Below are 24,911 nucleotides of genomic sequence, written 5' to 3'. Positions count from 1 at the left end.
ATCTTGTGAGGTCAGCAGATATGTGTAGAGTCCCATGATTGCAGATCTATACATATAATCAATTTCAAGGAGGCCCATCCCTCCTTTGGAACGGGGAATATATAATCTTGGAATGCATTGATTTTTATAAATCATTTGATGAGCATGAAGCATCCTTCTTGTTTTCCTATCTAATCTATTCAACATGTTTTGGGGCCAGTCAATCACTACAAAACTGTACGTTAGGACAGGAAGAGCAACTTATTAAGATTTATTCGCATTTGCTCATGTTTAATTGTTGATCCCTCATCAATTCCCAAATATTTATACACTCCTTCTTGCTCAAGTTGTTTTATATCACATTCTTGTCCCAAACTGATGTATTCCCGGTGTTGCAGTTTTCCTGATTTAAAGGTTGCTTTTGCACATTTATCAAGACCAAATGACATTCTTATATCATCTGAAAAGGTTTTAACAACTTGCAATTGCACTTTCATTTCCTCATCTGATGAGCTATACAGTTTTAAATCATCGATAAAGAGAAGGTGAGAAGTCTTTACACTGTTGTTCTCTAGGAACCAGATTATAGCCATGGCCTAAGTAGAAAGCTAAATGGGTTAAGGGCAAGGTGGAATGGCAGCAGTTAGAGAGAGTCACCCTGGAATATCCCCCTTTGAATTTTTATCCCTGGAATAATTTGTCCTCTATCATGGCTTAATTGCAAAGTGGTCTGCCACTATTTCATGGTCACTGTAAATGTAGTCGATCATTGTAGGGTGTATCTTATACTTTTTAAGTACTCTTTTATCTGTGAATGAGGGATACTATCAAATGCTTTTTTGTAGTCAATCCATGCCATACTTAGATTCTTCTCCTTTTTGCAGTTCTCCACTATGACTTTAACAACAAATGATCCTTTGTCCCATATAACTTTCTTTTATTGCCCTTATGTTCTACTGCTATAATTGAGTTTCCTTCTATATGACTGTAAACTCTGTCGGCATCAATTCCAGTATATAATTTATATGTCGTCGGAAGCCAAGTTATCGGTCTATAATTTTTAGGGTAGTTTGCAGGTTCACTCTTAAGTAGGAGCATTGTTTTTCCCTGTTGTTGGCCAGGTTGGTGTCTGTTCTGGATGTGCATATAAATAGTTCTTACTCATGGCTAATTCGTCGTGCAAAGATGTTAATACTTTTAACCAGAAGTTAGATACTACATCTGGGCCTGGGGTTTTCCATTTAGAAGCTTTTCTTAACTTTGTTTCAATCTCTCTAGCTGTTACTTCATCCCGTTTCATATCCTGTACCTTTAAACTTCTTATTCTTTCTTTTACTTTCTCTATCTATTTATCATCTTTGTTATGTTCTACAGGATCTTTATAGATACTTCTCCAAAATGTATATATTTCTCCTTTTTTTGGCAGTCTTTCAATTCCTTTTACCTTATTTCCTAGTTTTTTATAAAACCTTTTTGGATCATCAATAAATTGATTATTTTGCACTTTTCCTTTACATTTATCTTTGTATCTTCTAAGTTTTCCGCCTGTGCTGGAATTTTTAGTTTGTTATTTGCGATAGTACATGATAGATTCTGGTCTGTTCTACTATTGTGCATTGCTTTTATCACATCTATCTTTCTTAGTATTTTTGTTGATCTGTTCCCTCCTCTATAGTCTTCTAACAGTGACACTTCGTCTTAATTGCTTTATAGTTTTATCTATTTGATACTCCTATGATGGTATTCGATTTCTCCCCTTCCTTTCCCTCACTACTCTGTGTTCCTGTGGTAGAACTTTATCAGTTATTAATTTAGCTACACGGTAATATATTTTGTTTACTTTTGTTATATTGCATGGATCTCTATGAACAGTCCTAATTACTGTGTTCATTTGTTTTATCAAGCTTCTGACTTTTTGGGTTTTATTTACCGTCTGCAGTCTATTTCTTTCATTGATCTTGATATATCTGTCCATGTCTATTAAATCAAGCAATTCTTTTCTTAGCTCATTTTCTTTTAAACTTCGGGCACATCCCTTGTTTTCCAATTCCTGGGGGCATTCTATAGAAGGTTCTATAGCATCTTCCTGTGACACATTCTCATCAATTTCATCCTGTACTGTCCATTGCTCTGTCATATGGGAACTCACTGGGCTATCACTCCTCAACATTGACTGCATCAGAGTTTCCACATTTTCCTGTTCCTTCCCTTGCTATCTAGCTTAAAGTGGACGTTTATACTGATTTGCTGTGGAAGGCTCCAAATTATCTTCATATGGCACCTGACCAAATGCTTCCTGTTCCACTGGTTTCCCTTAATTTGGGTATCTATTACTCTATCCTGTTGTGGTGTTTTCTGAATTAGATTTTCTACACTAAATCCTTCACTTCACAGGTACTCCATAACCTCGGTTTCTGTTTCTTTAACATCTCCATTACTAATCTCCTTTTCTACTTTTCCTCTTTGTCTTCTTATTTTTTGTTTGTAAAGTTTTCCATGTCTGGACTCCTTTGTCTGTATTCTCTTCAAATATCTTTGGTGCTGCTCTTTTTGTATTGGTTAGGTTTGCTTTCTCCTTTGCAGAAATATTACACCATATTAAATCTCTTTTTCTTTCCTATGTCCGTTCTTCTTCTTCAGATGTTTCCTGATCCTCCTGTTTCTCCCTGCTTTGGGAACTCATTCCATCATGCTGTGATGTAACCTGTGTTAGACCTTCTACATCAAATCCTTCACTTTGCAGGCAATCCATAGCTTCAGCTTCTATTTGTTTTAACTTCTGCTTTACTAATCTTCTTTTCTACATTCCATCTTTATGATATTTTTTTTATTGTAAAATTTTCCATATCTGGATGCCTTTGCCTGTATTTCTCTTCAATTATTTTTGGGGCTGCCTTCTTTACATTGATTAATTTGGATTTCTCCTTTGCATAAATATTGCACTATATCAAATCTCTCTTTCTTTTTTATAGTTTTCAAATATCTTTTGGCTTTGTTGTTTATATTTTTGTACTTCCTCAGATGCTTTTTTTCCAGACAGATCAAGGTTTCTTGATCTATATACTGTTTTTCACAAGTCTGTTGTGTTAATGAACACAAATTTTCATTTGAAGCTTCTGACAGTTTTTCTTGCGGAAGTATTTTTCTTTCCTCCTCATTTTTTATATCTTGTGTCTGGAAATTCTGGACTTTTTGCATAATAGTAACAATACATAATTTCTTTCTTATCCTCAATAGTCCACTTCATCATCTTTATGGCTCTTCTTTGGCCTATTAGTTTTTGTGATCTTTGTGGACTGCTACTTCCTTCTACAACAGGGGGGCCATCCTCCCCCTGGGGCTGGCCCATTGTAGGAATGTTTCCATCTTTTGAGGATTCTACACTGTTATCTTTTCTAGTCCTGGCACTAGTGCATCTACTAGGATTGGGCACTTTTTTAATCCTGGGTCTTGTGTACCCAGCTATCTTTTTTAGTTTTTGACCTACTTCTGTCCATGATATATGCTATATAAATACAGTCCATATATCAGTGTCGCCTTAGTGAGATTTTGTGAAAACAGGGTCCACCTCATGAAGGTACTCACCAAGACTTGAAGATGAATTTAATTTCAGCACTACTACTCTCCTTTGCTTGCTGACTTTTCATCTTTCCATTCGGACCCCTATATATATATCTATATATCTATCTATATATATATATATATATATATATATATATATATATATGTATATATATATATATATATATATATATATATATATATATATATATATGTATATATATATATATATATATTATATATATATATATACAGCTAGATATATAGATATAGACTGCAAGTAAAATATATAGATAGATATAAACTGCAAGAAAGACCCATCAAAGCTACAGCCTTCACATTGTAAAGCCTTAAACCTTCTGTAGTGAAGGGATGTATGCAAATAACCTCCTTACGGCATATCAGTGATTCAGCTACATGGTTTATGAATGACTTTTATTTTTTAAGTCTTTATGGGTACATTTAGGCCAATAAAGCCAGACCCCACTAGCTGTAGATATGTACAGCTTAAGTTGTTTGATTGGCTATGCTTTAGCAACACAGAGCTTAAAATCAAGCATGATGTCTATAAACATTTGAATGCCTACAAAATACCCTAAATAACATCCAAACTAAAGGGTAAAAAGATCATATAGATAAACCATTCAGTAAAAACTGCAAGGTAGACCTAGACAACAGGGTCTACATTGATTCACTGATGTCACAGCAACTGTGACTTTTTACTTTTTAAGTCCTTACCGGTGCATTCAGGTCAATAAAGCAAAATCCCACTAGCTGTAAATAAGCTAATGGTTCACCCTTTTTCTGAGCTTCTCAGTACAGTGTAAGCGGATTGTTTGGCTGTACTTTGGAAACACAGAGCTTAAAATGAAGCCTGATTCCCCTAAACATTAGGGTGCCTGCAAAATATCCCAAGTAACATCCAAACCAAAAGGTAAAAAAGGTCACTGCTACTAATCATTCAACAAAAACAACAACAAAAATCATTGGCTCATAGGAAGTTACTAGGCTATTGGCCCTGAGGCCCTTACAAGATCTTTGTGTAATACCCTAAACTTCCTGTAGTTGATGCCAATGGGACATATGCAAATCACCCCTTAAGGACATGCCAATGTTTCATCTACATGGCTTCTGAACGACTGTGACATTTTACTTTTTAAGTCTTTATTGATGGATTCAGCATAAAGCTAAATGTTTCAAGCTGTAAACATGCCATATTTTTCCACTTTTCTAAGTTCATCAATACAGTATAATTGGATTGTTTGACCATACTTTGAAAACACAAAGCTTATAACAAAGCTTGATGCCCATAAACATTAGGGTGCCTGCAAAATAAAATACATATATTTGACTAATTAAATTACATGAATTGGGGTCACTGTTGTCACATTTTGTGATCACGTCTCACATTTGCATGATATCTGATTGAAACATATCAAAGAAGCGTACCTCTCAACTGCTTTGTATTTGGAGGAGCATTCCAATTGTAGTCTTGCTTTTAGTGTATGTTCTGATGTTCTGATTTGTCCTTTGATCTAATTTGTGCTGTTTCACTGGCTCAGTTTCTAGCCAATGAGAGAAGAGCTTGTCAAAGTCAAAACAGAGCAATGCATTCACTTCTAGTTTCTAGCTGCACCATGCCACTGGTCATTTTGAAAGCATGATATGGCTAATAGACTGCAGTCCCTTTAAAACTTCCCATAGTAAATGATGATACATAATATACCCACCGTTTGATATACCAATAATCTGAGTGGGAAAAATAAGACACTAAAGTGCACACATTCAGTTGATATTAAATATGTGGCTTTGTTGCGGCCAGTGTTATTGTGGTACTAAGCTCAGCTGTGCAGTTGACTTGGAATTTTGAACAAGTAATTAGTCTATGAGTGAAAAATTAAATCTTATATTCATTTTCTTTCAGTAACTTGTGCATATATTGTACCATGGATACAGTGCTGTAGAGGATGTTGCAGAACTACTGCTGCCTGTCAATGACATCTGGTTATCCTTATCTCTTGTATGTCTTTCTGGGGATCAGGAAACCATGGAACTTTAAAGTCAGTACTAATTCTGGGATTATGCACACTTCCTAATTTCCTATATCATTTCCTGACAACAGGGAACAAAATGTATTTGGATTCTTCAATGTTAAGATCCAGCATACAGGAAGGATCTAGCTACGACATTGTTTTTATTATCAGTATGCGTACTGGATGCTATTTGACTGCTCATTTTATATGTGTATCTACACATGCATCACAACTAACTCCTATACACCACAATAATAATTGTTATTCTCTCACCCTATCCACAGTCCAATCATGACTACAGGCAATGAAATGCCTTTAACTTCCAAAAATCACTACCAACTACGTTTCCAACAAGTCCAATAACTACTGTATGGCTATGTATAGCTTGTCATATTTGGAATATATAATGCAATGTCCTACCCAATGATGTTCTTACTTACTTTGTGTGTGTGCAATATGCCGTCATTTAATTGGAATGTTAGTTTTACCTGTAAGGAAAGTTAATTCAAAATCTGTAAGATGTATGTACTTGGAGCTTTTCTCCTCGGGCCTCCACTGAAAATGGACCTGTGTCCAGTCGGACTTTCCTGGTTATCAAATGTAAAAATAAATAAAAATAAAAAATAAATCAGCTGTACCATCTGTGGCCACGTGTTTTAATTTTGGTCCTGGGTCTGAGATTTATGATTTCACCTTTGGGTCCAGGACTTCAGGGGTTTAAGTACAAGTGGAATCATTTAAAACCCTCCACATGTCTGTGTATACGTCATACTTCCCAAGAATAAGTCATAGAAAACATGAGAGACAACATAACTTGCAACCTTCACCATTTTGGAGAAAATATCCACTGGTGCCAGTGCCCTATTTATTTCCAGATGGAACTCCAGTAACAATATTTCTATGTTTATACCAAATCATTGAATAGTTTCTTTTTTGAAATGCATATTGGAATTCACCTGCTTCAGCCACAGCAGCTCTGCCAACCCATATTACTGACCACCATTTTCAGCAGCATCACACCTCAACTGTTAATATTCAACTGTAGTGAATTTTGTCTTCAGATTTAGCCTCAATCCTCCTAGATTTACTGACTTTTTGCCTACAGTTATACACGTTTAAGGGTACATATTTTTATTATGTAATGAAATTAAGCCCATATAAATATTCTTTAACTGCATGGGCTCTAGTATTGAAGACCTATGATAAAAATAAGATCATTCCTCATTCTGACTCTGTGCTATGATTTTTATAGGACATTGCTAGGATATTTAATGCTCAGAGTTTGAGAATTATGGACAACAATATAATTAAATAGTATATACAAACAACATTTAATGTCTTCTGAGCCATAATCGACAGATTTAAAAAAAGAATACAGCTGTGCTGCCCATCACCGAAGATTAAAGTGAACATTTCCAATAGCTTGTATGTAACATGGTTTAAGCACGCACAATTTTAGATGCCAAGTATGATCCTAGGGCAACACCTGGTGGCATTAATAGGGTTTAATGAGCTAGCAGGTGAGCATGCAATTTTCTTAGTGTAATAATGCCCTGGGGAGTGTAAGGCTTCAGAACACCTGCTGACTGCAGGGGTGGTGGAGGCCATAGGCTGCTGCTTTGTATTGTGTGGAAGTGTTCATATGTAATTGTCACAGGGAAGTAAGTATACATATTGTGGTACATCTCTATACAGGGGTACATATGCTAACATAATGTGTCCTAATTTTATTGGTGGTACGCCCCAAGAAGACAAATGTAAACACCTCCAGGGTGTGAATTTATGCTTATGCAAATTTTGACTGCTTTGTATTGTCTGCTGTGATTATGAAAGCTGACAGGTTCAGAAGTATGCAGAGAAGTATCCATCTACCCATTTTCCAGTATTCCACATTATTCTTTACAGAGTTACAGGAATACTGGAAACTGCCAGCAGCTACTGGATGCAAGGCACTGAACTCTAGTCTGGGGAGTGCACTGGTCTATCACAGAATGCATGCATTTAATCCCCAGTGCTTGGGAACCCACTTCACACTATTTGGAAAATGTCTGTTCACTGATTACATATCTTAGGGAGTGGGATGAAACAGGAACAGCCAGAGAAAACCCGCACAAGTGGAAGGAAGAAATGCAGACTCTGTCCAGAAAATGCCCCAGGTGAAACTCAAACCACAAAACATGTTACTGTTAGGCAGTAATGCTAACCACTGTACCACTCTGAAACAAGTAGAAAATTGCAAATGTAACAGTGAAAGGGAGCGGCTGATAACGAAGGATGTAAGTGCAGGGAGTGAGACACATGCTCTGGAAGAAGAACCATAATCAGCCATAATCACAGTTGCCTTACATAGACGAACCACAAGGTACAAACAGGCTGCTACACTAAAATGCACCAGTAATGTTGGTATCCAAACAAATGCCTGTTTTCTGTGAAGGCAGAATGTTCTCTTGTGGAATATAATGATGGAACTGTTATTTTATGTGAAATGATCTTCCTCCTATGTCTGTGCACGACAAACTTTCCATAGGCAGCATACTCCGAATTAAGTACAACACCACTGTACATAACTGGGTATACTATTTGTTTAGTGTTCACACTTGTAAAACTGATTTTTGTCATCTTAATGTCACTCTATAAACGTAATTACTTTCCTCTTCATTTTTTCTTCTGGGCTAAGATGAAAATTGATCAGTTGTGCTCAGTACTCTTCCCTGGTTTGCAAATTCACGTAAAACGTACTAAAATAAATGATATATGAAATGCAAGACAGATGCATCATAAATGTACTTTAGTTTAATGTGCATTTGGCTTTCCTTGTTATGTTAGGTAGGGGTGATATAATAGCCATCTGTAATATATGCAGTTTTCTTATGTTTAAATTTTAAACAGGCACACATGTATATAAGTATATACTGCCAGCCACAGATGCCAAGTATATTTTCTTGGCTTGACACACAGCACACAATTACTTTGTTAAAACATTGCTATCAAAAGTATTTTAAAAAATAAATAGATTTTTGACTATCAATAAAAATTGCAGTAAGAAACCTGTATCATACAGAGACAGCACATTTTCTATTTTTCATACTGTTCATTTCTTCTTGCTGTTCAAAACAGACAGAAACTTACTTTTTATTTTTGGTATATGAGGCTCACAAATTTCCTTGTAGCAGACATCATGAAAGACTTTGTAAGTTGTCCTATACCTAGAGAGAAGATCAAAACGGAGTCAGTAAAATCAGAACATGCTGTAGACATTTTCAGTACTCAGAGACTACATACAATATCAGATGCTATCTCCTTGCAAGTATTATTTATGTTATTTATTGTATTTGCATTTGTTTATGTAGGAAAGCTGGGCTGGATTTAAAAGACCCCTTTTTAGCATATGCCTAGGGAGAAATGCTCCACTGACAACATTAATAACATAAGTAGACGTAGTAATACATATAGAGAAAGAAATAGTTCCTTTAAAGTTACATAATGCAGAGACAGGGAAAATGGCAATAGTAAAATATTTACACGATGTAGGTGCTGCGGTAGCATTGTCGCCTCACAGTAAGATGTTGTCCTGTTCGATTCTCAGCTAAAGCGTCTTTTGTGTGGAGACATGTGTGAATGGGTGTACCTGCATTGAAGGTTGTGCGTCAGGGCTGGCAACTCAGCACGTAAAAATCTACTGCCAATCATTGACGGATCGGAGTTCCGCTGTGGCAACCCCTAACCAGGAAAAGCTGAAAGACACAACAACAACAACAACAACATAATGGGGAAAAAAGAGACATGCAAAAGTTTAATCATCATTCATCTGCATATGTACAAAAACCAAGGAGAAGGGGGATTGGAAAAGCAGTGGAATCTGGATGGATCATAGCAGCTTAATAGGCTACTGGCCCTGAGGCCCTTATAAGCCTAGCCAAGAGTTTAACTCATGTTTAGACAAATCAGCACCCAATGCCCCTGTCCAGCAGGGACATGGGTGGAATCCCAGGGGTATATTATCTGTTTCCCATCCAGTCATGGGTGGCTAACTTATACAGATAATACATTTTCAACCTCTGGTTTCCATCAAAGAATGTAACAGGAATATGTGCCCTCAGGGCAGGTAACCAAATCATTCCACCTAGGGAGAGGCAAACAGCTAGTTTCTTATCATTTCTTTACCTCTCCAGCTGAGTCCTTCACTGCCCAGGTTTCTAATTGGTCTTGGATCTTCTTCATGTCCTAGCAATGGTATCACCTGTCTGTGCCATGGAGCTGGCAAAAAGAGAGTTATGAATCTGATACAAGAATCTTGAGTGAGAATAATAGGACAATAATACAGTACAGTGCTGCCTTTGGTATGTACCTTACCAGGCACCTGCAGCAAATGGAAAGACATCAGAAGTTTCTTATAAAGAAAATTCAGGGTCTTCAGCATATTCATATGTTGACAGACTGAAATCACTGTCATTAAACTCTGCGTCTTATAGACTACTCAGAGGTGGCCTCCGACTTCCACATAAAGCAATCTCAGATCCTGCTCTAATGAAAATGGTACACATTCATAAATCAAATGGTATAGAATGCACTTACTCTGGGGAACTCAACCTAGTATGTGACATCAACAGGACTTACTGGAGAGACAGATATGTCTCACAGAGGTTACCTTTCCTCTGGAACAAATGTCCAGTTCAGGTGAAGCAGAGCCCCTCGCTGACTCTATATAAGTGTAATTTGGATGATTGAATGGGAAACCGCAAATTCACCCCATTTTCACCTGTGCCCATCTTGGACAAGGGCAGTAGTTGTTGACTTAGGTCTGCTTAATACCTTGATATTCTTGGGAACAAGGGCTGTACTTGGCTAGGCTTGTAAGAGCCCTAGGGCCATTAGCCTAGCAACCTCCTATGATTCTATGAGAAAATGCTTGCTACAGTCATGGTAGCCTAAAGTTTGCTTTGCTTTTTTTGATCACACAGAAAGACATGTACTTCAAACTTCAGGTCATTATCAGATAGAATACTGATGTATCTGGCTGGCCTAATTTATTCTATATAGTCGTACTGAGGACAGTTAAAATGAAGACGTAGAATCCATTTTCTCTGACTTTTACTTAAAAAAAAGAGTAAGCTTGGACTTAGCATTATTAAAGTACAGGACAGAAATAGTTTAACCATTTTTCAATTATATGCAAGTTCCTGTCTGACTTTGAGGTCATTGTTTCCAAAACCGAAAATAATGAACTTACCTGCATACTAAAGGAAATGCTGTTACAGTCACTCTACATACCTCTGTCAGAGTAAGTAGATGGACTCCCAGGGCCAGGATCGAGCCATGGTAACTTCTGTTTCAGTTCGGTGGTAGTCAGATAAGGCATAACTCAGCTATTAGATGTAGATGAGACTGCAATCAAAATTGGATAGGCAACTAATTAGAAGATACTCTTTGATGACATCAGGGTTGGCATCAAGGAAAAGGAAATTAGGTAGTTGCCTAGGGTGCTGTGTAAGTGAGGAAGGGGGATTACCTTTGTATTTTTTTTGTTAGTTTGAGGATGGTCATCATGGTGTGGCAGTCATGAACAAGGTAGTAATTCACATAGTTACCTTGCCCTCACTCTGCAACTCTACACAGGTAAAATGGCTTTATTTTGCTTGTTTGTTTTTTTTTTTGTTGCCACTGTAATGACAAGTCCATCCCCTAACAACCACTTTTGCCCTGCAGTGACAGTATGCAGGAGCCATCAAGTCCATCTCAGGCCAGCTTTTTACAGAAATACTGCAATCAGTAATGAAATACTTCAAACTAACAGCATCTGTTAACTGGTCATGCATGCAATTAACTCCAGATGGGAGCCAGAAAGGTGAGGCACTGATGGGTACAGTTAGCCAGTGAGCATATCCATAGGGCTGTGGGGGTGTGGACTTGGCTGCAGAGTCATGTGATTACTTCAGACTCCTAGGCTTGTGCATCCTGGACTGTTTGTGATCATGGTTTATAGGTTCAGAGGTATAGGCTAAACCTGTGTTTATGCCCATAGGCCATCAAAGAACACAGACTCCTTAATGCCGTATTGATACCTTCTAGTACCTACCCAGTTATTTAACCTGCTTTTGAATAAACTCTAAACTGGGGAAAAAAATCTGCTGAACAGCTGACACCAGCTTGCCCCACTGCATTGGTGACAGACTACAGAAAGGAATCTCATTTGCTCATGCTGTAGTGGTTAACCATTTAACCAGGAAGTTGCACATGCATAGTGGCACGCATGCACCTATTGTGAAGCATGCATCCTGCCACGGGGGTGGGGACAATACAGTCTGCAAGATCAGTAGCCCATCCCACCCCTTAAACAATTCATGTCTCCCCCATTAAAATAATGTGCTGGAGGACTCCTGCCCCAGTGGGGTAACAAATGTGTCATTTTAGGTACAGGAAGGAGGAGGCCTATGGGCAGATCTTGTTGACCTGTCAAAAAAAAAAAATAAGTTTGAAGAAAGTCATATAATGACTGGTACCTTGTTCCAAAATTTAGCAACTGTCTAAATCAGGAAATTATATCTCTTTTTGTCTTATTCAAATGCATGCCAAACTAAAAATTGCCATGCTTTAAAAGTACTTTGATTTGGATATTTCTGCAAACCAAGTAAGATTCTTAATTGATCATCAATAAATACCTTATACACTAGACAAATTAGCCTCTTATCAGGAGACAGATGATGTACAAATTTAGTTTTTGGAGTCTTGAACTGTAATCAAGTTTGTTAAGTGACAGAAATCTTTTTGCTTATTTGAAAAAGTTCAGGAGTATTGACTTCAGTGGATCTATACACAAAATGTAGAATTCTATTCCATAAATGGATAAATTAAACACTTAAATATGTTACAAAGTATTTCTGGATCCCTGATAACCATGCTTTTAAAAATTAAATCCTTTTGCCTTAGTTCCTTGTTTTTAATATAATTTACATTTTTTTCTAAAACAAATTTATTTTACCCAGGATAGCGAAATATTTAAACTCATTTATTTTAACATTCTACCACCTGATCAACTAGCCTAATTATTCTGTCTATAGTTTTAAAACCCTGTAACTTTATATTTATATGTACAGAAAGATGGTCCAAGTTGTTTAATCCATGTGTTGATCTCATCCAAATAGATGTTTATTTGCTTTACATCACTGAGTGGTATAACAACTGCCCTAGTCATCAGCATATTCTGGTAACTAGGACTGATCTGATATCAGGAATGAGGCAAATAACAGACTTAATAAGAATGGTGATAGAACCTATCTCTGTGGGACACCAGACTTTACATTCACCGAGTCAGAAGAATCATTCAAGTGACTATTGAGTTCAGTGCTATAACCATTTGCATAGCCACCTTGCGATGTATAAACTGACGTAATTTTCTCAGTTAATAATTTTAGGGTGGGGTAACATGTTAACTGCCTTTGTCAGGTCCACATACAGTAAAATAACTGCAAAACTATTATCATAGGACACACTAAGTGGTTCTTAACACTCTAGTAGGCTTGCAAATGTTGTCCTTCCATCAATAAAGCCATGTTGAGTAAGGTCAGTTAACATATTCAGTTGTGCTATTTTATTAACAGTGTTATTAACATCACAAATTACACAGTGACATGAGTATATATACAGTTATAAAATAGAAAACAAACTATTGCAAAGATTTTTACACACTTTATAAATATGATTTCTGTCTTAACAATTATTCAGTTTAATAGTACACAGATTGTAAAAGCCCTGTGTTCTCTGAAATATCATTCCTCCTCCTCCTGAACATTGTTCTGTATTTATTGTTCCTACAGATTCCGTTTATTTTTATGTAGTTTGCTCATTCCCTTTTCTAAAGATCCCACTTGCAGTTATTTTATCTCCTTTACAACATTTAACAATTTAGTTACAGTTGATTTTGTTTTTGATTTCCATTTTCTAATAACTGATTTTTTTTCCGCAGCGAACAGCATAAAACTTAGTAGGGTCTTAGTGTGTATAGCAGTTCATTTTCTATATCCCAGTTCAAAAGAATTATTTCCTTAAAGAAAATAATTTGGTCCCCCTACATTTCTGGCAATGTTCCCTTTAGAGAATTTCTAAAATCTATCATCTTATTTCATTTCCAAAAAAAATATTCTCCCAGGTATCCATCTCTTTCCCTTTTCCCCTCCAGCACTTGCTGTGTACCTGTGGAACATTTCTCTGAAGTCTACATGGAATATAAAAATACTAATGCAAAGACTTTCATCCAAAAATGCTAAACCTTCTAGATTTTGTTGCATACCTGGGAGCCATATAAATATTATTTCATTGTTTATTTGTATATTGCCTTTCCATTCTCATCTGCCAGCCTTTTCTATCCTCTTCTGGTTGATTCTTATAGTTAGCATGCATTATTTTACATGCGCTAATAATTATCTCTTTTTCAGAGAATGGGCTTACTGCCATCAGTACCTTGATTGGAGAACGAATGTTCTCCAGCAGGGTATTAAAGGGACGCTATCTCGTTACTAAAATTGCTTTTCTGCCTTGGACCGAAGCTGAAAACACTACCACCCACTTAGCTAATCACTTCCCTGTTTGTGACATCAGTTAATGATGTTCTAACAATCCCACCCACTTTGTGAGATCACAGTACGTCCCTGCCCATATATCCTATGCCCATTGCAGTTTTGTTTTCCCTGTGTAAACTGCAAGACCTTCCCTCTAGTTCCTACTTGTTACTAAAAGAATGATCCAAGAGCATTGGTAAAAATACACACTGATTTTCTGATTTATATATATATATATATATATATATATATATATATATATATATATATATGTGTGTGTGTGTGTGTATGTATATATGTATATATATATATATATATATATATATATATATATATATATAAAATATTTTTTATATTATGACATTGGTAAGCACAGCATACCTCATAAACCTTTAGCACAAGCAATCGGGACAAAGGCTATGATAATGGGGGAAACAACGGCTCAACTATAAGGATAGATTTTAAATATCACTATTATAAGCCTAGAAAGTTGCTAGAATAACAGGATTTGTGATAGCACACATTTTTTCTGAGGGATAGTATGTCTGAAAACCATGTTATTATTTAGTGGCTTCAGTCACCTGTGATTTGCCATAAAAACTTAAAACATATGTTTAATGGGCCAAAAATATGAGGCTAAAATCTGGACAGTGGAGAGGTCTCAGCCCTGGACCAGTCAATCCCGATTAGGCTTTAATGTAATACTGGCTTTTAAAAGCCGGCATTGCATCTGTAGTCAAACATGAACACTGCAGCGCTGTCCGTGGTCTTAACTGCAGCAACTGTTGCTAGCAAACAGTTTGCTGCAGTTTAAAGTAAAAACAAAGCTTTTTTTTTCCTTTTTTTTTTTTTTTTTTTTGAAACATGAGGCAAGAATCTGAACATTCTCCAAAAAATCTGGACAGCTGATAGGTCTGCTCTGACATCCCTGGACCAGGACCAGCCGATCTCAATCCGGTTGTAATGTAATACCGGCTTTTAAAAGCCGGTATTGCATTTGCAGTCAAACTGCAGCACAGTAGTACTTTGTGTGGTCTTAACTGTAGCAACTGCGGCTTGCAAATAGTTTGCTGCAGTTTAAAGTAAAAACTAAACTTAAAAGGGAAAAAAAAAAAACATGAAGCAAGAATTTGAACACTCTCAAAAAATCTAGGCAGTTGAGAAGTCTGAGCCCTGGACCAGCCGATCCCGATCAGTCTTTAATGTAATACCAGCTTTTAAAAGCCGGTATTGCACCTGTAGTCAAACCTCAAATGCTGTGAGTGGTTTTAACTATAGCAACTGTTGCTATCAAACAGTTTGCTGCAGTTTACAGTAAAATACATTTTTTTAGTAAAATTTGAGCGTTGTAGTGCTCTGTGAAGGCAGGGTGTAAACTGTAGCAAATGTTTGCTACATTTGTAACATATACATTGCTACAGTGTAAAGGAGGCAAGGTGAGGCTACAAAAATGCTGAAACTACTGCAGAAACAATGCAATGTATAAGCTGCAAACACCTTGCGATTGTTAAATGCTCTACTAGAAGTATCTGGTTTGTAAGAATAAAAGGACCAGCAATTTGCAAAAAGATAAATGTTCTAATCAACACATAGTGTTTTATTTACTCTTGGGAGTTATTTAAGAACACTCATGGAGATTTGAAGTTATGCTGAAGTAAAACTTTTACACCTATTTACAAACGTTAAATATATGACCCACGGTGGTGGTGTTGCGGTAGCGTTGTCGCCTCACAGTCAGATGCTGTCCGGTTCGATTTTCAGCTAGAGTGTCTTCTGCGTGGAGACATACGTGAATGGGTGTACCTTCATTGAAGGTTGTGCATCAGGGCTGGTAACTCGGCACATAAAAATCAACTACCAATCATTAGCGGACCGGAGTTCCGCTGTGGTGACCCCTAACCGGGAAAAGCCGAAAGACACAACAACAACAAAGTTTTAAATATATGTTTGCCTACAGATATTTTGTCATTTACTAGTGAAAGTAGTAGAGTTCTACTACCAGACTGTAAAATGATTCATGTTTGAGGTAAGGTGCTACCCCAAGCTTGTAAAACAAAGGAGATGAAGTCAGTATTTCTATTGTTTGTCATGCAGCAAACACAAATGAGAATTCACACAAGTCATCGGGGGCAGATTTGAATTTACAAACAATTCCAAAAGGATTAGAGGGTTTGTTGCTCTAAACTCTAGAGTAGGAGACAAATGACAAAGCACATCTGCCAAGTTGTAATCTTCTGTCATCTCCTTACATGACCTAAGCACCATCTGAGGTAAATGTATTCCAACAAAATGTCAGCTGCTACCTAATATATGTGCAGTTCAACATCTGCACACCATTGTATGACAGAGTGCTGCCTGGACAGTGGGTACCACTGCATACTATTAGTCACTGCAGGTATGCACCCTCACTTGTCAAAAAGGAGATCATACTGTACTTGTGCCTTTATATTGTGGTGGAGCATTCCCTTGGTCGATGTGTGCTTCTTTGCCGCCCACTTACCCAGTGAGCCAGTCTAGTTCTAATAGCCCATCGTTGAATAGCAATCATTATGACCACTGCACCCACCATATCCCTTTCAGTAGTAAATCCCCAACCAGACCACCATGACATGATGCCCCTCTGAACAGGATACAGTCAATGGCAAATATAACCGGGAAAGGTTGACCACTCCATATGCTGTTACTGGGGTCTGACCAGCCCATTCCCATATATCCCTTCTCACCAAGATAGCACTCTTATGGCTTCTGCTCTTACTGTCTCTGGCAAAAATGCTACATGCATGATAATAGCTGTCAGAACTTGAATGCTTAATAAATGCCAAAGGTATATTTTCTATCCAGGCATGGTATGTTGTAGCCCTTATGATACCACTCCTGCAGCAAGTCATTGGCTCGGCTGCCCACAAGCCATTGAACAGTGTTCCCACTGCTGTTCTTCTATTAAGTGTTGGCCACATATCAGCAGTTACACTGCATGTATTCCAATCTGATTGGCTAACACAGTCACAGTATGCTAAGTTTAGCAAATTTAGCAAAGTCAGTCTCTCCACTCTGTATCTCTTGCAAATATGGAAGGTGTGGTATTGTGGGCTGCTGAAGGCTATAGTCCTCAAAAAAAAAATGCCCACTTTTTTTCAATGCCAAATGTTTTGGGCTCTGTCCTGTAAGCTTTCTGCTTTGCAGTAAATTGAAAATATTACTAAATAAATTGTTGTTTGTATACTGCAGGAAGTATACTGAAGCAGTTATTGAGATATGTACACCTTATAATTCCTGCTAGTGGGTTCATAGGTTCATAGGTTCATAGGTTCATACTAGGCTATCTGCCCAAGGGCATTTATAAGCCTAGCCCATAGTTATGTGGCTTTCGCCACCCCTTTAGTTTGAATAAAAACTATGCCTATCATTTTGCTGTGCCTCTGTCAAGCAGTGACGCTGAAGTAATCCCTGGGGTATATCTGCAATCTCCCATCCATTGGTCAAGATTCCTCTTGAACAAGACCAGAGAGGTGCTCTGCCTCACATGTACCGGGATTTTGTTCCACAGCATAGGGAGTCTCTGGGTGATGAATCTGTCCCTCCAGCACGTTCTATTTATAACCGTGTCAAGGTTTAAGTCTCCGCCCTTGTGGTTCTGAGGGATCTAGATTTTTGAGGTGAAGCATATTCATCAAATCTGGGTTTGACATGGCCTTATATGTCAGGCACAGGTCACCTCTGAGCAAGCGGTATGAGACTGAATAGAGCTGGAGTTCTTTCAGTCGGGCAGCATAAGACATATTTTTGAGACCCTTTATCCTTTTGGTGAGGAACTTTTGGGGCCTTTCAAGCTGCAGCAGGTGTCTGGTCAGATACATTCGAACGGGGCATTGTACTCAATCATAGGTCTAATAAGTGATGAGTACAGGGGCGATGACCTCCCTTGATCTAGATGTGAATCCCTTCATGATCAGGTGGGTGATATAGAAGGTTTTCCTAACTACTTTAGCAACATGAGTGTCAAGCGAAGGCTACTGTCAACCTGGCTCCCCAGATCTCTGATGACTTTTTCTGTGTTCAGTGGATTCCCACCTATATGGTAGCTAGGGGTAGCCTTGTTTTTCCCAAAGGGTATGACTATGCATTTTTGGCGTTTAACTTCAGGCCATGGCTCTGGCACCAGTTATCCATTTCTGTGAGGCCCTTCTGGAGGATATCTGTGTCAGATGTGTTTTCGACTATGGCCCAGTTTGCAGTCATCTGCAAACTTTGTCAGCCATAACCCTCCTGTGTTTGCTTGTACTTCAGAAAAGTAGATGCCGAACAAGAGTGGACCCAGGACTGAGCCCTGTGGGACACCACTTGTGACAGGCTTTGAGTCTGACATGGCTCCAGCAACTCTGACCCTGTGGGTTCTGTCACTTAGCCAGTTTGCAACCCATCTTGTGATGTATGGGTTTACATTCAAGCTGATGAGTTTTTCGATGATACCTGAGTGGGGTATTGTGTGAAGGCCTTTGCCAGGTCGAGGTAGGCTGTATGGACTGCCTTTCCCTCATCAATGGCCTTGGTGACTGTCTCGAAAAAGTCAACCAAGTTTAAGAGGCAGGATCTGCCTTTGACAAAGCCAAACTGAGTTGGATCCAAAGTCTGCAAGTTCCCTATGTCTTTATTTATGAGTTCCATTATGATCCTCTCCATGGCTTTGCAGATAAGGCTTGTCAAGCTAATGGGGCGGTAATTTCCAGGGTCTGTGGAGGCACCGCCTTATGAAGTGGGACCACAGTCGCCGTGCGCCACTCCTTGGGTACGTATCCTGAGGTGAGGCTAAGATTAAACAGCTGTCCTAACTGTGGGTTTAATTCCTCATTGAGTTCATGAAGCACACAGCCGGGGACACCATCCGGTCCCATGGATGCTGTGTTTTTTGCCTTAGTGAGGGCAGTTCTCACCTGGGCGTTGGAGATGTTTGGGGGGCTACAATCCTCTGGAATAGATATCTCTCCTCTTGGGGGGGAGAAGTTTGCACTGAACCTGTCAGCCAGTATGTTGGCAATGTGTGTAGGTTCAGTAATTTTCACATCATTTTGAACTAATTCTGAGCATATCTGGGAGTTTCCTCCTAGGTTTCTAACATAGCTCTGTAAACCCTCTGCACCCCATGGGGCGCCACTATACCCAGTAACCTCCAGCTTTAATCTACCAGGTCTGAGGTCAAGACACTTCAAAATGAGGGTTGGATTAGATTTGTGTTGCCTTCCCTCACAGCTGGAGTACTTAAGAAGGGGACTGTGAGGGATACAGCCTCCCTTGTTAAGATATCAGAGATGATTGCCTTCCACCACAATAAAAACATTTTTAACTTATTCTACCTTTTTTTCCCTTCTACAACACTTTTCCATATTTTTATGCTATTTTTTGAGATTACTAAATTAAACATTTTGCAATTTTGAGATTTGGTTCAGAGTATCATGAAAGAATAATTTGAGCTTTCTTGCTGTCAGATGGAAATAATTTCTACATGTAATAGCACCAGTGTGATGCTCACTCATCTGTCCACACTTGGAATTTACATTTACCTTATGATAGATTACCTCTCTGTTGTGTATTTGCTAAATACAGGTTTTCATGACTTGTGTCTTGTCTTGTCTGGATGGTCTTACCTCTTGGGTTGTAACTAACACACACACACACACACACACATATATATATATATATATATATATATATATATATATATATATATAATTTTTTTTTTTTTTTTTCATCCTGTCGGGGTCAAACCGGAAACTGTTGTTATGCAATAGATATGAAGACTGTCTCAGGATGAAATTAATGGCCCTCCTCTTTGCTAATGCAATTCAGGATTTGCAAGACAAATTTGTATTTGGGTGATGAAAGCTAGAAGACTAATTCTAGCTATTATTTCTGTGCAGCAAATAAATAATAATGTAACCAGTATTATTAATATATTTTATCCTGGCAGGGTCAAACCAGATACATTTGTTAGGCGATGTATATGGATTCTTTTTGAGGAGGAAATGAATTTCCTGCTGTTTGTTGTTGTAATTGTGGGTTTGCCGGACTGATGTGAATTTAGGAGAAGCAAGATGGAATACAAGTTTTGATTACTGTCTATGTAAAAAAGTTGTTAATGAAATCATTATTTTCTTTTTTAACATGTCAGTCTTAAAGCAGATACTATGCTTAGGCAGTAGAGATGGGGCAGTTTGTGGATAAAATTATTGGCTTTGCTGTTGCTGCTGTAATTCTGGCTTTGCAGGACTTGTATGTATTTGGGTGAAACAAGGTGTAATAGAAGTCATAGCTAATGCTTATCATCATCATCTTCTTTTGGCTGCTCCCGTTAGGGGTCGCCACAGCGGATCACCTGTTTCCATTTCTTCCTGTCCTCTGCATCTTGCTCTGTCACACCAACCACCTGCACGTCCTCTCTCACCACATCCATAAACCTTATCTTAGGCCTTCCTCTTTTCCTGTTACCTGGTAGCTTCATCCTTCGCATCTTTTTTCCAATATACTCAGTATCCCTCCTCAGCACATGTCCAAACCAATGTAATCTTGCTTCTCTGGCTTTGTCTCCAAAGCTTCCAACCTGGGCTGACCCTCTAATATACTTATTCCTAATCCTGTCCACCCTCATCACACCCAGTGCAAATGTTAACATCTTTAACTCTGCCACATCCAGCTCAAACTCCTGCCTTTTTGTCAATGCCACTGTCTCCAACCCATATAACATAGCTGGTCTCACTACCCTCTTGTAGACCTTCCCTTTCACTCTTACAGGTACTCGTCTGTCACAAATCACTCCTGACACTCTTCTCCACCCACTCCATCCTGCCTGTACTCTCTTCTTCACCTCTCTTCCACACTCACCGTTACTCTGAACTATTGACCCCAAGTATTTAAACTCATCTACCTTTGTCACCTCTACTCCCTGCATCTTCACCATTCCTCTATCCTCCCTCTCATTCACACACATATATTCTGTCTTAGTCCTGTTGACCTTCATTCCTCTTCTCTCTAAAGCATATCTCCATCTCTCCAGGGTCTCCTCCACCTGTTCCCTATTCTCACTACAGATCACAATGTCATCTGCAAACATCATAGTCCACGGGGACTCCTGTCTGATTTCGTCTGTCAACCTGTCCATCACCACTGCAAATAAGAAAGGGCTCAGAGCTGATCCTTGATGTAACCCCACCTCCACCTTAAATGCATCCATCACTCCCACCACAGACCTCACCGCTGCCACACTACCCTCGTACATATCCTGTACCACTCTTATATACTTCTCTGACACTCCTGACTTCCTCATACAATACCACAATTCTTCTCTAGGCACCCTGTCATATGCTTTCTCTAAGTCTACAAAAACACAATGCAACCCCTTCTGACATTCTTTGTACTTCTCCATCAACACTCTCAGAGCAAATATTGCATCATAGCTAATGCTTATATGAAAGAAAAATGATGTATTTTTAACTTGGCAGGGTCAAACCAGTTCCTTTGGGTAGGCAAAGGGTATGGTAGGCCGTCTTTGAATGAGATGATTGTCCCTCCTGTGTGCAGTAGTAATTAAAATTTTGCAGGGCCAATGCATAATTGGGTAAAGCAAGCTGGAACACCACCTGTAATTAATGTGTTTTTAATTCACAGAAACCATAATGTTTGTTTTATTTATGTGTCTTTTGTCAACAGGGTTAGTCCTCTTGGCTGCTGGCCCATTTTCATATACACACAAACACATACATATATATATATGTGTGTAGATATATATATATATATATATATATATATATATATTTTTTTTTTTATTTATTTATACACACACACACACACACACACACACACACACACACACACACACACACACACACACACACACACACACAAAAAGAATCCTGCTTTTGGCCTAAATGCTCATTTGTCAACTTCTGTTGTTTAATCCACCACATTTGGTTGATTATATGCAACTGATTTACAGGATTGTGAGACTGACAGTCCCCAAGTAGGAAATTTCCAAATGCCAGATAGCTTCATATTTTCTGACATGGAAGGCAAATTTATTTGTACTTTACCACTCTCGTAATTTTTGAAGTGGTGGTTGAAGGGAACTAGTGTCAGAGATTCAGAGCAATGCTCTCAGTTTTGCAGTCATCTGCATATTTTGTCAGTGTTGCCAACAGTGTTGACATCTAAAGATGTTAAAAAGGACTAGTCCCAGAACAGAATCTTGTGGTACATCACTGGTGATAGCTTGTAGTGGAGATATGACTCCATCTATTCTTACCTGTTGTGTATGACCACATAGCAACTTAGACCCAAGTTATTATGTCTTCATATACTTTATAGTGGCTCTGATTTGTAGATGATTGATTTGGTGGACAGACAGAAGTCGGTGTTTTCTGGTTAAATGTCCACTTTATCAAACAGATGTTTTGCTGGGTGTAGGCTTCATTACAACAGGTAACAGGGATGTGTAGAAGGCGTGAGTGTGTGTCTGTTTGCTAATGTATATGGGTTATGGTTAGACCAAGGGTCAGGTAAGGGGATGAATTAAGTGTGCATGATTGTGCGTGTTTAGGGTTAGGGGATAGATTAGGTCAGAGGACAGATAAAGAGTGTGTGTGTGATTGTGACTGTTTCAGGTTAGGTTAGGGGATAGATTTAGTGTGCTTGTGTGTGCCCACATGCACGTGTGTGATGAGAGTCCCAAATGTCTTCTGCAGTGGTAGTGTTATGGGAACATTTTTTTTTAATTTAAGATGCAGGTTAGAGTTAAGGTCAGGGTTATCATGTGTTACTAAGGTGGAGGATGGAGGCTTTGCTAGTTACAGCTGATCCAGTAGTCCAAAACTCTTATACATCCATAAACCAAATTGCCCAGCTAATACTCGGACCATAAATCTAAATCTGCTCCAACAAATACAAGCACATGGTGGAGGGATAGATTATGACACAGTGCTTACCCACCTCTTTAGAACAAACTAACTCCCTAAATTAAACAGTGTGACACACTGTCTGCCTTTACAAAGGATAACTGGTTGGATATGCATAAATTCATCCTTGGTATGAATGGCCTGGCCCTTATTGAAAAGGGAGGAAAAGCCTAAGGGTGGGCATTGGCAAAGCTAAAATGTCCTAGCAGATCAACTGATTTGCAGCTCCCACAAGCCTATGACATATGACTAAGTCACATTCTTGTATGTAAGCAGAGTTAGTGGGCATAACATGCTTAGGTCAGCTTTCCTGGTGACTCTTGGGTGACCTGCATCGACTTGCAGTATGTGGGAGTGGAGAGAAAGTATGTGCTGCCCTGTCTGCACTGAAGGGTGAGATCTTTTACAGTGCAGTATACAGACTTAGACAAAAGGTATTTGCATGGTATTTTTGTAGACAGTATGTGTATTAGTGAGTGCATTTCAAGACCATAACATGTTTACTTGACTACTAAAAAAAAGTATATCAGTCAAAATTCTTTAGGCAAGGTTCAAATGACAAATTCACCATCGTAACAGGAACAGGTAAGCAAAAACTGAGGGTAATGCTACTCAGAGCTAGAAGTCTAAATCTCAAAATGCACTCCCTTGATGCACTCCTTAAAATGGAGAACATCAATATCTGTGCAGTGACTGAGACCTGGTTCAAGGCTCCAGACAGCACCCCTGCATTACCAGGGTATAACTTATACCACACTTTTCAGCCATCTAACCTGACCGGAACACCAAAGGTGGAGGTGTGTCCATACTCATTAAGGATATCCACACCTCCAGGCTATTTGCTCAGAATAATGTATCCAAGGTTATCCAAGTGCAACTAACTCTGGGAAAAACTGCAATCCAAATTGTAGCTTGCTACAGATCCCCCACTATGCCCCAGGATTCCCACTCCTCTTGTCTTGATATACAGGAAAATATTAGGGTTCAACCAAATACCCTAATAATGGGTGATTTCAACTACTTCACTATTAACTGGGAAAACTACTCATGTACCAACTCCTTCGCTCAACGTTTCCAGGGATTCATAAATTCCAATGCCCTGAATCAACTTATCCACACCCCTACCAGGGGCAACAATATCCTAGACCTAGTCATTACCAACATGAGTGACTGGTGTTCCACACCTGAAGTCAACTCCTTGTTGGTCAGATCCGATCATAAGCTAATCACCCTAGATATCCACATCCCACCCTCACCACCATTATGGAAACCATGGTAAAAAATTTCTCCAAAGCTAACTTCATGCTTCTTAAGACAGAAGTGGTGAACTTCATGACACCCATGCAGATGGACAATACAGTTACGACTGCTGAATCCTACACAAATGCACTCTATAAGCACTTACACGAGTGCATGGATCGTGCTATCCCAAACAGAACCAAGATGCTGTCCTCCAAAACAGGAAGCCAATCTGGTGGTCCCTTGCCATAAACAAACTCTACAACAGAAGGAAGAAATTGTTGCAAAAGAGAGTAAAATCCCATGAGTGGAGGAGCTCCCTGGTCAGCCTCAGTAAGAAGCTGAGAACCCTTATAAGATCCTCAGCTAGCTACAAAAACAAAATCACCACTGATTCTAGGGATAACCACAAATCATTCTATAGCTATGTCAAGAATCTCAATGGCAACACCCAGATCTGCTCTGAGTTATGGCACAACGGCACGAAAATTACAGAACCAACTGATATTGCCAACATCCAGGCAGATAGGTTCAGTGCTAACTTTACCCCCTTCTCACCCCCTAAAGGGCTCATATCTATACAGGAAGAATGAAGAGTCCCT

At 38.7% G+C, this 24,911-nt stretch overlaps 1 protein-coding gene across 1 annotated transcript in view; it reads right to left on the bottom strand.

Annotated features, from left to right (window-relative positions):
• The window catches only part of SNED1 (sushi, nidogen and EGF like domains 1), a 1,598,911-nt gene that overhangs the window by 68,854 nt on the left and 1,505,146 nt on the right, over positions 1-24,911 (bottom strand). Inside the window, exon 31 of the mRNA XM_044070335.1 lies at positions 8,703-8,779. Within this exon, the coding sequence (XP_043926270.1) occupies positions 8,703-8,779 (77 nt within the window). The remainder of the gene's footprint in view (positions 1-8,702; positions 8,780-24,911) is intronic.

Source organism: Protopterus annectens, chromosome 4.part1 (genome assembly GCF_019279795.1).
Source record: "Protopterus annectens isolate FY-2018-M chromosome 4.part1, PAN1.0, whole genome shotgun sequence".
NCBI lineage: Eukaryota > Metazoa > Chordata > Ceratodontiformes > Protopteridae > Protopterus > Protopterus annectens.
This window is presented reverse-complemented; position numbering and strand designations above follow the sequence as displayed.